The sequence below is a fragment of the Haemaphysalis longicornis genome, unplaced genomic scaffold (assembly GCF_048455015.1).
Source record: "Haemaphysalis longicornis isolate Haplotype H1 unplaced genomic scaffold, Haemaphysalis longicornis Haplotype H1 scaffold_9, whole genome shotgun sequence".
Lineage (NCBI taxonomy): Eukaryota > Metazoa > Arthropoda > Arachnida > Ixodida > Ixodidae > Haemaphysalis > Haemaphysalis longicornis.
In genome coordinates this window covers 165,378,112-165,389,397 of record NW_027526460.1, presented here as the reverse complement: position 1 = coordinate 165,389,397, position 11,286 = coordinate 165,378,112, and the positions used below count along the sequence as shown (strand labels likewise).

Here is an 11,286-nt window from a genome sequence, read left to right as displayed (position 1 = left end):
TACGAGTACGACCGGCGCAGCCCAGGGGCTTTTCGATGGCTGTATAATGTCGTCGTTGAGCATGTCGTAGACTTGAGTTCGGTTGGCTTCCCGTTCGTGGGAAGAGACGCGGTATGGTGACTGTTGGGTAGGTCGGGCTCCATCTTGTGGGGATTCTCCCCTGTGAGCGCCCACGTTAGGCCGTTCAAACTGCCGCGCGCCACCTGTCCTGCCATCTGGGAACACACGGCAGAAAGACTGTGCGATGGAGGGGGGGCGTGGCACATTTTTGGGCACGCTAGATAAGGGCAGCGGCGCTTGGTAGCGGGGGGAGTTGCCGGCCGGGAGCGCCGCCGGTCACAAGACAGAAGCGACCGCCGTCAGCCACCTCGAAGAAGACGCACGTCAGCAAGGCCCGCCGTTCGTACCGCCGTACCGTAAGCCCTGGGACCCTGAAGTGCTTTTGTTATGTGCTTGGCTGATTGTATCCCCTGTTCCATTTATATTTCATTTCCCACTGCTTGAGTAAAGCGCAATTGTTCCTCTTGCAATGTTCTGTGCGTGATGTTTTGACGAGGCCGTTGCCTGAACCCCCCTCGGTAGGCAGAACTACCTACAGTGGCGCCCAACGTGTATTTAGGCTAGCACAGTCCTTTGTCAGCAAGACGCTTACGCACAGGAGCAAATTGCGACTAAAACTTTCGTGCATTTGTTTGCAAGCGGCAGCTGTTTCTGGAACTTAGCACTTCAGCTTAGCGAAATGTATTTTGCTGCTGAAAGCCGGGTATAATGTTGTTGCTCTTACGCCCGACTTCATTTCTTTTCAACGAGCCTGCGCACTACCCAGCTTTCTTTTCCGCGGCACCGAATGTCTAGTTTTCCGGCGAGCGCCGCAACTGATAAGCATTACCCGCAGTTGACTTTGTGCTGGTGCGTGCTCGATTTATACGGTGGCATCTTTGTAGCTCCTTCGCCAGAGTTCGTTGGTTCTCGGAGTTTCGTTGGCGCCCAGCAATGAAGTCCGCTGCCGACGGAAAGGAACTTCGTTCGGGAACAGTCGTCGGGGCCACGGCCCCCGACACCGCCTTCAGCGAAGCTCTCACCACAGTGGCCGGCTTATGTCAAGCTCTTGCGCAACACCTGGACACTCTACAAGACCCGGCGCCCCGTCTTCAGCCTGACATCCCAACCTACCGCGGCTATGACGACCGTCTGTCCGTCGCGGATTTCCTTGACAAGCTCGATGTCTACAAGGCCGCCGTCGGAGCGTCGGACACTCATATGCTAACCAGGGTATTGCCACTGGTTTTCCAAGGGCCTGCAGCCTGCTGGTGGCGCCTGCAGTCCCCGTTTGCGTCGTGGGCCACCTTTGTGGTAAGCTTTCGGACTGAGTTCCTTCCGCCTGGATACGAGACTCGCATTCTCCGTGAGTTAGATCTCAGGACGCAACACCCTAACGAAAGCCTGTTAGAGTATGTACGCGCTATGCAGGAACTATACAGGAGAGCGGCCCCAGAGACTACTTCAGCTGAGCAAGTTGCCCGTGTGTTACGGCAGTGCCATCCTCGGTTCCAGCCGTATTGCCGTATTTGTATGCTCAAACGTACGCGAATTTGAATGCAGTTGCTTCGAACGCGCGCGCTATTCAGGAGTGCCTGCTCGCCAAATTGCAGTATGCACCACCGCCAACGCCGAGCCAATCCTTGGAGCCCAGCTGTGCCTGGAACGGGCCTGGCGCTTTCCAGTCGTGGGCGCCGCAGTCCGCGACACACTGGGCTTTGGATCCGGGCGAATTTGCACCAAGAAGGCGGCCGCAGAACCGATACCGTGACCGCACTCCAGCCAACGCGGGCTACGGGGCCGTGGGCCACCCGGTCCCAACCAACGTGGGCTACGGGGCCGTGGGCCACCCGGTCCCAACCAACGTGGGCTACGGGGCCGTGGGCCACCCGGTCCCAGCCAACGTGGGCTACGGGGCCGTGGGCCGCCCGGTCCCACACGAAGACGAGCCATCCGGCGGACGAATGTGGTACGGACGCAACCAGGCCCGTCAGCAGGGGCCCGCCACCGAGGACAGATTTCCGCGTTCGGGAAACTTCACGTCCCGGCGTCGCTGAAGCCAGGCAGCGAGTCGCAGCGGGCCAACACACCTGGTAAATCTTTTCTTGTGCCTTCGGTGGATCGCATGCAGTATCCCCCCAAGCTAGTGTCACCAACCATTCGTGTCAAAGTGCTCGGCAAGATCGTAACTGCACTCCTTGATACCGGTTCCACAGTTTCCCTTATCGGCGATATGCTTTTCGAACACTGCAAGGCAAAGCGGGTAAAATTTCGCCATACCGAAGTTATGCTTAGGATGGCGTCGAGCGCGGCCGCGGAGAGCACAAACGCTGTTCGGTTACGCATATCGGTTAGCTCCCGCGCTAAGAGACAAAGGTTTTTGTATCTCAAGGGCTTGTCGGTTGCCATGATCCTAGGCACAGATTTAGATTTTATCGCAGATGTTGCTATGCGGTTGGACATCAGAGCTGGCGGGTACTACCTTGGCGACGACCCAGGTTTTTTCCCGTTTGAGACCTCGGCGGGTCTTCCGTTACCCTGCAGGTCTCGCGCTGCTTTGTCGACTGAAAGCCTGCCGGCAGACCTGTTACAGGAGCTGCAGAATTTCAAAGGAACGTCGTCTCAGCGCAAACAGCTCGAAGACCTCCTGCGCCAGTATGCGGACATGTTCACGGAAAAACCAGGAAAAACGGATGTCTTGCAGCATCGCATCGACACTGGGAACGCAAAACCATGGCGATGCAGCCCACGACCAATGAACGCCCCCAAGAGAGCGCTTTTCGACAAAGCCTTGGACGAGATGCTCGACACCGGCGTCATTCGTCCATCAAAGAGTCCTTGGGCGTTCCCCGTCGTCCCAGTCGGTAAGAAAGATGGATCTATGCGAATCTGTATCGACTACCGAAAACTGAATGCCATGACGGAACGAGATGCCTATCCGTTCCCGTCGGTGACCGAAATAACGTATGCCGTGGCAGGCGCGAAGTATTTCACGACCTTGGATTGTTCACGTTATTTACAAATAGAAATGCACCCAGACGATGTACCGAAGACCGCGTTTTGCATGTCCCCGAGGGTTGTTTGAATTCGTGCGTATGCCTTTCGGTCTAAGCAATAGCCCCAGTTCATATCAAAGGATGATGGACATTGTTCTGGGTGACGCGAAACACGAATTCACTTTGTGTTATCTCGACGACGTCACTGTCTTTTCACGCTCGTTCGAGGAACATGTGGAACATTTGCAGATAGTGCTACAGCGCATGCGCGCAGCCGGGCTGACTATACATCCCGGCAAAGTACAGCTGGCCGGGGAAAAAATCAACTTACTCGGATTTGTTGTTGACAAGGGCGTTCTGCGACCAAATCCAGAGAAACTGCAAGCCATACTCCAATACCCGCCGCCGAGCGACGTCAAAAGCTTGCAACGGTTTCTTGGCATGATTGCGTTTTATCGCCAGTTCATTCCCCAGTGCGCGAACATCTCTGTACCGCTCAATGAACTACTTCGCAAAGGCAAGAAGTGGTGTTGGGCGTCCGAACAGACTGCTTTTCAAACATTGCTGACAGCATTAGCAGAAAATGCGTCTTTGCAACTCCCTGACCTAAACAAGCCGTTTGTGGTACAAACAGACGCCAGTGAATTCGGCTTGGGGGCGGTACTTCTGCAAGAGTGGGATCAAGTGTTGAGACCAGTGGCTTTCGCCAGTCACACTCTGACGCCAGCCGAACGCAATTATTCCGTCACCGAAAAGGAATGCCTAGCGATTGTGTTCGCGCTGAAAAAATTTGACATGTTTCTAGACGGAGCATGCTTCACCATTCAGACTGACCACCAAGCTCTCTCCTGGCTTCAGAGGCTTCAAAACCCAGCAGGACGACTCGCTCGTTGGGCACTCGCGCTGCAACGTTATGACTACTCTATCGAATACAAGAAAGGCACCACTAATACAGTTGCTGACGCGCTGTCACGCGCTCCCCTTTTTACTGATACACAGGTGGAAAACGAAGAAAGTATGGTGGTTGCAGCAGTGCAGGGCCCCACGAACGACCGTTGGGGATCGTTGGTGAGCCAGCAGGACTTGGTTGCGGCACAGCGGAGCGATGGTCTATGTCGCAAAGTCATCGACAAGCTCTCGACAACAGACACTCCAGAAGCTTCCCGGAACGACGAGGTTGACAGCTACTTGCTTGGAAATCATGGTATTCTGCTGCGATACATTCCCCAGGCAGACGACGACTCAACACAAACTCCTTTCCGAGTTGCCGTTCCCCGCAAGTTGCGTAAGTTGTTCATCGGCTACTACCATGACTCCGCTCTGGCGGGTCACTCGTCTGGGCAAAAAACCTATGAAAAGTTATGTCGCACAGCAACTTGGCCGGGAATGCGACAAGATGTACTTCGGTACGCTCGCTCCTGCCCCATATGCCAGAAGACCAAAACACGTGGAGGCCTGCCGCTTGGAACAATGACATCCGTCCATAGCACCTCGCCGTGGCAAATCGTTGCATGCGACGTGATGGGGCCGTTTCCTCGAAGTCCTCGAGGCAACCAGTTCTTGTTGGTAATTACAGACCACTTCTCAAAGTGGGTCGAGTTGTTGCCTTTGCGGAAGCTAACCTCTCAAAAGGTGTGGGAATGCCTCCTGGAAGTGTTCACGAGGTTTGGTTTCCCCTCGCAGTTAATCACGGACAACGCGACGTATTTCACCAGTAAGGTTTTCCGAGATTCTTGCCACGCCTTGGGAATACGTCACACCCGCACCTCGGCTTACCACCCGCAAGCGAACATTACGGAACGGGTCAACCGAAACCTTAAATCGATGCTCATTGCGCACACTGGCCGTCACAAGGACTGGGACAACAAGCTTTCCGAGATGGGCTTCGCAACGCGGACAACGATTAACAGATCTACCGGTTTCACGGCAGCGCAACTGAATTTTGGCAGAGACCTCAAGTTTCCTCTCGACAGTTCGCTCCAACCCACGCAGAATCGCACTGATAAACTCTTCCACAGGTGCATCGTACGGTCCGGTGCACGTGTCCGAACTAAAGCGGTATTTTTCGCGCGAGGATACAGCCAACGGGAATCAGCGAGAAGACTGCCGCGGAAAGCGCGCGACACATGAGTATTCCCCGTCACCACGATACAATCTGCGCATGCGTCACTAACTACTGGCTCATTTGTGTTTTCTTTGCTTTTGCCTGCAGAAGATGTCTCGGAACAGCAGTCGGGCCCACCCCTACCACCGTCGGCAACCCGAACGCTCGGCCCCGCCCCAGGGTTCACGGCGCCGCCCGTTCCCGTCACCGTACCGTCCAGCACGACCTACGGAAGAGGTGGCCACGTGGACGGTGCTGTCACCTTCGGGCCACCCGGTGGGCTGGAACTCTCGTCTCGAGTGGTCCGACCAGCCTCAAGTGCTCGTCGGCACGCCGCGCACCTCCGTCCCGGCCCCCTTTCAGGGGCTCACAATCGCAGAACGTCACCCGGTAGAACCACGGCCGGTATACACCCAGGAAGAACTGGCTGCGCTGTGTGAAGTGTGCCAAGTGCCGGAAATCTGCTGGCGTCACCACCGTGCCGGGGCCCTCCACAGAGAGCGTTCAAGAGCCTTGCGCGCCAACAACAGCCAACAACAGGAGGGCAACAACAGCCAGGACGCCCTGGAAGAAGCCTTGGCAATGTTGCGGCGGTTGCGCCCAGACCAGCGGCGCCAAGCAATGGACGCAATCCTGGACTCCGAGGACTGTGTGTAAACGAGTCTCGGACATTTTTTTTCTCTCCCTTTTCTTTCGTTTATTTTTTTTTTCTCTCTCTTCGCGTAGCAAAGAACCAAGAACTTTTTTTTTTTCCAAGGGGGGGGGGGAAGTGTGGGGATTCTCCCCTGTGAGCGCCCACGTTAGGCCGTTCAAACTGCCGCGCGCCACCTGTCCTGCCATCTGGGAACACACGGCAGAAAGACTGTGCGATGGAGGGGGGGCGTGGCACATTTTTGGGCACGCTAGATAAGGGCAGCGGCGCTTGGTAGCGGGGGGAGTTGCCGGCCGGGAGCGCCGCCGGTCACAAGAGAGAAGCGACCGCCGTCAGCCACCTCGAAGAAGACGCACGTCAGCAAGGCCCGCTGTTCGTCCCGCCGTACCGTAAGCCCTGGGACCCTGAAGTGCTTTTGTTATGTGCTTGGCTGATTGTATCCCCTGTTCCATTTATATTTCATTTCCCACTGCTTGAGTAAAGCGCAATTGTTCCTCTTGCAATGTTCTGTGCGTGACGTTTTGACGAGGCCGTTGCCTGAACCCCCCTCGGTAGGCAGAACTACCTACAATCTTCAGTTATAATACGGTGCTTCGCTAGGGGTGTCTGACGTAATTTTGAACTCGACGAAAAACACTCGGTGTAGCGACGCGCAAAGCCAATAATTTGTTCCGTTGTTCTTGCGGTAGCGCCGGATTCAAGTCGGAGGGCTGCGGAAGCTTGAAGGTGTCATCGGGTGTGCGTTCAAAGTCGGCGACCGCGATCACGTCACTTGCTTCTTGCGTTTCTTCGAGGAACGCAATTGCAGCTCCCTTGTTTAAATGCTGGTACTCTTCGGTGAAATTAGTGACCAAAACGTGAGATTGGTGTTGCTTAAAGTGCGCAATACCTCTTGCGACGGAGACACCGCGGTCGAGAAGCAACCTACGATCACTCTCTATGATAGCGTGGATGTCAGAAGCAGCATCCTCACAGTAGACGGCGATCATCAAGCTTGCGCGGGGTGGCAGGGTGATGTGATCGTCGGCGATCCTGACAGCAGGACGGTGATCGGGGTTCGGCTGCGGCGTCGTGGAGTGATCGGAGGAAAAAGTTATCGACTTGGTCTGCAGATCAATTATTGCGCCGTTGTCCGTCAAAAAGTCCGTCCGTCCATTGTCCGTCCATTGTCCGTCCGTTGTCCGTCCATTCCGAGAATTACGTCGCGGGAGCCGTTAGGCAAAATAACGAACTCAACAGGGTACGTGGTGCCGCCTATGGTGACGCGTGATGTGCACGTTCCACTTGGCGTTACGAGATGGCCTCCTGCTGTGCGTATATGCGGACCATCCCATGTTGTCGTAACTTTCTTCAGCTTCGACGCGAATGAGCCGCTCATTACCGAGTAGTCGGCTCCCGTGTCGATGAGGGCGACTACGTCAAAGCCGTCGATGGACAACTGGACGTCGGACGCCGCTTTCCTCGAGTTTCTGGTGCGTCGGGGCGTTGTATCTCGGCTTGTGCGTGTTGACGGTCGGGCACCATGCGTCGTCATTCTCGTCATCTTCTCAGCGGCAGGCTCTGTCGTTTCCGGTACGCGTCGTGTCGTCGTCGGGTTCGGGAGTCACGTCCGGGTTAGACCGAGTCGTTGGGCTGCAGGTACGGTGTTCGGTGCCGCCATGCGTCGTTGGAGGGTTTTCGTTTTTTCGCCGTTCTGCAACTTCACCTCCAGAAGTAGCTGCTTTTAGTTTCCCCCGCGTGGGCTGGGGGACCTTCCACGTGAGAAGTCAGCGGTGTTATGGCGGTTTGGCGACTGGTACCGGTAGGGCGACGGCGAACGGTTGAAGCGGGTAGGTCCTCGGTTCGTGTTGGACAGGTATTCGTCGATCTCAGTAGGGCGCTGGCCGGGTCGGGGGCGTGGTGCGTCGACGGAGAATCCTCGCAGACCGAGCCTCTTGTAAGGGCAGCGACGGTAGATGTGGTCGGCCTCTCTGCAGTGGTAGCACAGCGGGCGATTATCGGGCGTTCTCCACACGTCGGTCTTCCTTGGCGTCTGGTATTGGTCTACTTGGCGTCGGGCGGGCGGCATTGGACGGCGGTATGGCTGGGCCTCTTGACGACGGGTTGGAGCAGGGCGGGGTTGACGAAGAGCTGCGGAGTAGGTCATAGCTTGGGGCTGACGGGGTGCTTCTGAAGGCATAGAAGTTCCCAGCGCCTGTTGAACCTCTTCACGGATGACGTCAGTCAGAGAAGCCACTTGAGGTTGCGGCGTTGTTGGAAAAAGCTTCTGAAGCTCCTACTTGACCACTGCTCGAATGGTCTCGCGCAATGTATCGGAGCTTCCAGTTGCGGCACCGATGGTCTCCGAGAACAGCGCGTTGACAGGGCGGTCGTACTGCCTCGTTCGAACTTCTAGCGTCTTCTCCATCACGGCCGCCTCAGACGCGAATTCAGCCACCGTCTTCGGCGGGTTATGGACTAGACAAGCAAAAAGCTCTTGCTTCACTCCTCGCATTAGGAACCTGAGCCTCTTTTCTTCGGTCATTGCGGGGTCCGCACGGCGAAAACGTCGCTTCATCTCCTCAACGAAGATCACGACACCTTCGTTGGGGTGCTTCGTTCGAGTTTCAAGCAAAATCGCAGCTCGCTCTTTCCTCACAACGGTAGTGAAGGTCTTAAGAAACTCCCTTTTGAATTTAGTCCAGTCGGTCAAAGAACTCTCATGGTTCTCGAACCAAGTTCGAGCAGCATCTTCTAAGTAAAAGACATGCCGGAAAGTTTCTTCGTCGTCCAACCTGTTGAAGATGCGGACGCGCTCCAGCTTCTCCAACCATTCTTCGGGGTCTTCAGCGGGGGCTCCCCGGAACGATGGCGGTTCCAGGGGCTGCTGCAGGACGATTGGCGACGTTGGTTCTTGCACCATGGTGTTGGTTGCAGCGGTCCTTCTCTTGGGCCTTTCTGGCATGAGACCGAACTCGGGTAGCAATCCTTGCAGTCGGCGGCTTTCTCTGGTTGGGCTGGCTTGGCGGCTTCCAGATGTCGTAGAGAGCATAAAGGGTGCGTACCCCGCACCTCCACCAGATGTCACGAAGCCAAGGACGACGCAGTTGTCTTGAAGGAGAAACAAGTTTATTGGAGTGAACTTGTGCTCCCCTAACAACTCAAAAGAATACAGAGGCGGCGAAGCAGCGGTTAACAAAGTGACTTGCGTCGGCGAGCGTCGCAGAATCGAATGCCGAGGCGTCTGCTCTGCAGGCTTTTTATCTTTCGGCGCGAGTGTTTCTGGAACCGTCGATTCACATCCAGAACATTGTAGATCACAGACGATTATTCTGGGCTAGCGACGTTAGGGCGAAACAGTTTGCTTATCTGAATGTGATAGCCCGTGCGGCATAAAAATAAAGAATGGAAGACGCGCTTTGCTTGGAACGCAGATAACACAGCCGGGCTTGGACCGGCAGTAAAACAAACAATAAATAAGCAAGCCCATACATGGTTCGCGGCAATATATATATATATAGGTTGGGAAATGAGGGGCTCGTTAGGAAATACAGAAAGAAATGCCGGCAGTCTACAACGCCAAAGGCAGCATAGGGGAATGATTAGACTATTTTTTACCATTAGTGACGTTACATATTTTTTTTTATTATTATTATTAATTACGTGAGAAAGAAAGAAAGAAAAACACGCCGGAGCTTCGAGATATTGTCAGGGAGGAGCTAACATCCATGACGGGATGTTCACCTGCACGTTCTCCTCTTGCCACCGTCTGCTCTCAGGCCTACTCGCCCACGACCCCTCCCCTGGCCACCGTCTACGCGCCGTCCTACTCTGCGATTGCGGCCAAACCACCCTTGCAGGTTCAGCCACTGTCGCCGCAAGCCCATGTGAAAGCCATCGCCGCAGCCCCTGCTTCCCCGCATTATTACACCACCGTGCGACCGGGCCATCAACGGTTTCCTGGAGATGGCCCAGTGTGCAACTATTGTGGGATCAGGGGCCACATTTCTCGTTTCTGCCGTCGGCGTCAGCAAGACGAGCGAAGAGACTACGCCCCGTTCGAACGTGACTATTCCCGGTTTCCCTACGGTTATCGGCGTACCGAACACGTTTCCCCTCCGCGCCGCCCTTCGTCGCCTCCAGGGCCACTCGAGCCTTCCAGTCATCGTTCTGCACGCCGGCGCTCGCCTTCACCCTACCGTCGTTCTTTGTCCCCCCTCCGTCCGGCCACCCACGCTACTAACACCAACCAGGAAAACTAGCTCCTGCAGTTTTTGGAGGGAAAACTGCACTAGTGGGAAAATCAACAATTCCTCCAGACAAACCCTCGAACGCTGTAAGAGCCGATGTAGAAGGTGTTATTGTTGATGCGCTAGTGGACACAGGAGCCAGTATTTCAGTGGTTGATGAAAAGTTATGTTTGCAACTGCGAAAAGTGAAAACTCCGTACACTGGGCCCTCTTTATGTAACGCGAACCAAGGTGTCATCGAACCTACTGGATATTGTACAGTGCGTGTTTTCATCGATGGAATTCGGCACCACATACAGTGCGCGGTACTGCCGCATTGCGCCCATCAGCTCATTTTAGGGTGGGACTTCCTCTCGTCGGCATCCGCTATTATATCCTGTGACCGCCAAGACATGGAACTGACGGAAACGGATGATTCAACTATTAATGACCCGCCGCAGCAGCGCATAGTAGCCAGCGCGCATTAGGTCCTTGATCCTGGCAGTGAGGAAATCATCTCGGTTAGTTCCAATCACTTTTGCGATGGTGACGTTCTCATCACTCCCTCTCCTCGCTTCCTTCCCAAAGGACTAGTGATCGCTCCGAGTCTCGTGCGCTTTTCTAAGGGAACTGCTGATCTTATCGTAGTTAACACCAATCATGAGCCGATGGTCCTACCTCGGCGCACCACAATTGCTACTGTTGCTGCCTCTACTCCCGCCTGTATTTTCCCTCTCTGTGCGGTCTCATCTACTACTAATCTCAATTCTGACTCTCCTGATCCCGCTCTAACCGCCACAATGAGCTCTAACCTTTCCCCGGGTGAAACTGAGTCGTTACTGCAGCTTCTGAACAAACATAAATCTATATTCGACTCTAATTCTACCGTACTGGGTAAGACATCGGTGGCAGCGCATCGTATCGAAACCGACGGGTCTCGCATTATTCACCGCCGTCCTTACCGTGTGTCTTCAGCAGAAAGGAAAGTTATCAGTGACAATGTCACCGAAATGCTTCAGCGGAACATTATTCGGCCTTCAACTAGTCCGTGGTCTTCCCCGGTAGTGCTAGTGCAGAAAAAAGACGGATCGGTGCGATTTTGCGTCGATTATCGCGCATTGAACAAAATTACCCGGAAGGACGTTTACCCGATGCCACGGATTGATGACGCCCTAGATTGCTTACAAGGCGCCGAATATTTCTCAAGCCTTCATCTGCGCTCGGGGTACTGGCAGATCCCCATGCATGAGGACGATAAAGAGAAGACCGCGTTCGCCACCCCCGACG

General features: G+C 54.9%; 1 protein-coding gene across 2 annotated transcripts; it reads left to right on the top strand.

The window, feature by feature from the left end:
- The first annotated feature begins 212 nt into the window (after positions 1-212).
- Positions 213-6,254, top strand: LOC144152216 (uncharacterized). 2 transcript variants are annotated; one of them, XM_077683444.1, is made up of 2 exons: positions 213-2,132; positions 5,248-6,254. In XM_077683444.1, exon 2 carries the CDS (start codon positions 5,251-5,253, stop codon positions 5,794-5,796), a length of 546 nt encoding a protein of 181 aa, XP_077539570.1. In that variant the 5' UTR covers positions 213-2,132; positions 5,248-5,250; the 3' UTR covers positions 5,797-6,254. The 2 variants fall into 2 exon arrangements, with proteins under 2 accessions (XP_077539570.1, XP_077539571.1); XM_077683445.1 differs by lacking the exon at positions 213-2,132 and adding an exon at positions 2,533-2,903.
- Positions 6,255-11,286: the final 5,032 nt, after the last annotated feature.

What these genes read in the sequence shown, in the direction of transcription:
- LOC144152216 (XM_077683444.1), top strand. Translation starts at nt 5,251, where the DNA reads ATGTCTCGGAACAGCAGTCGGGCCCACCCCTACCACCGTCGGCAACCC.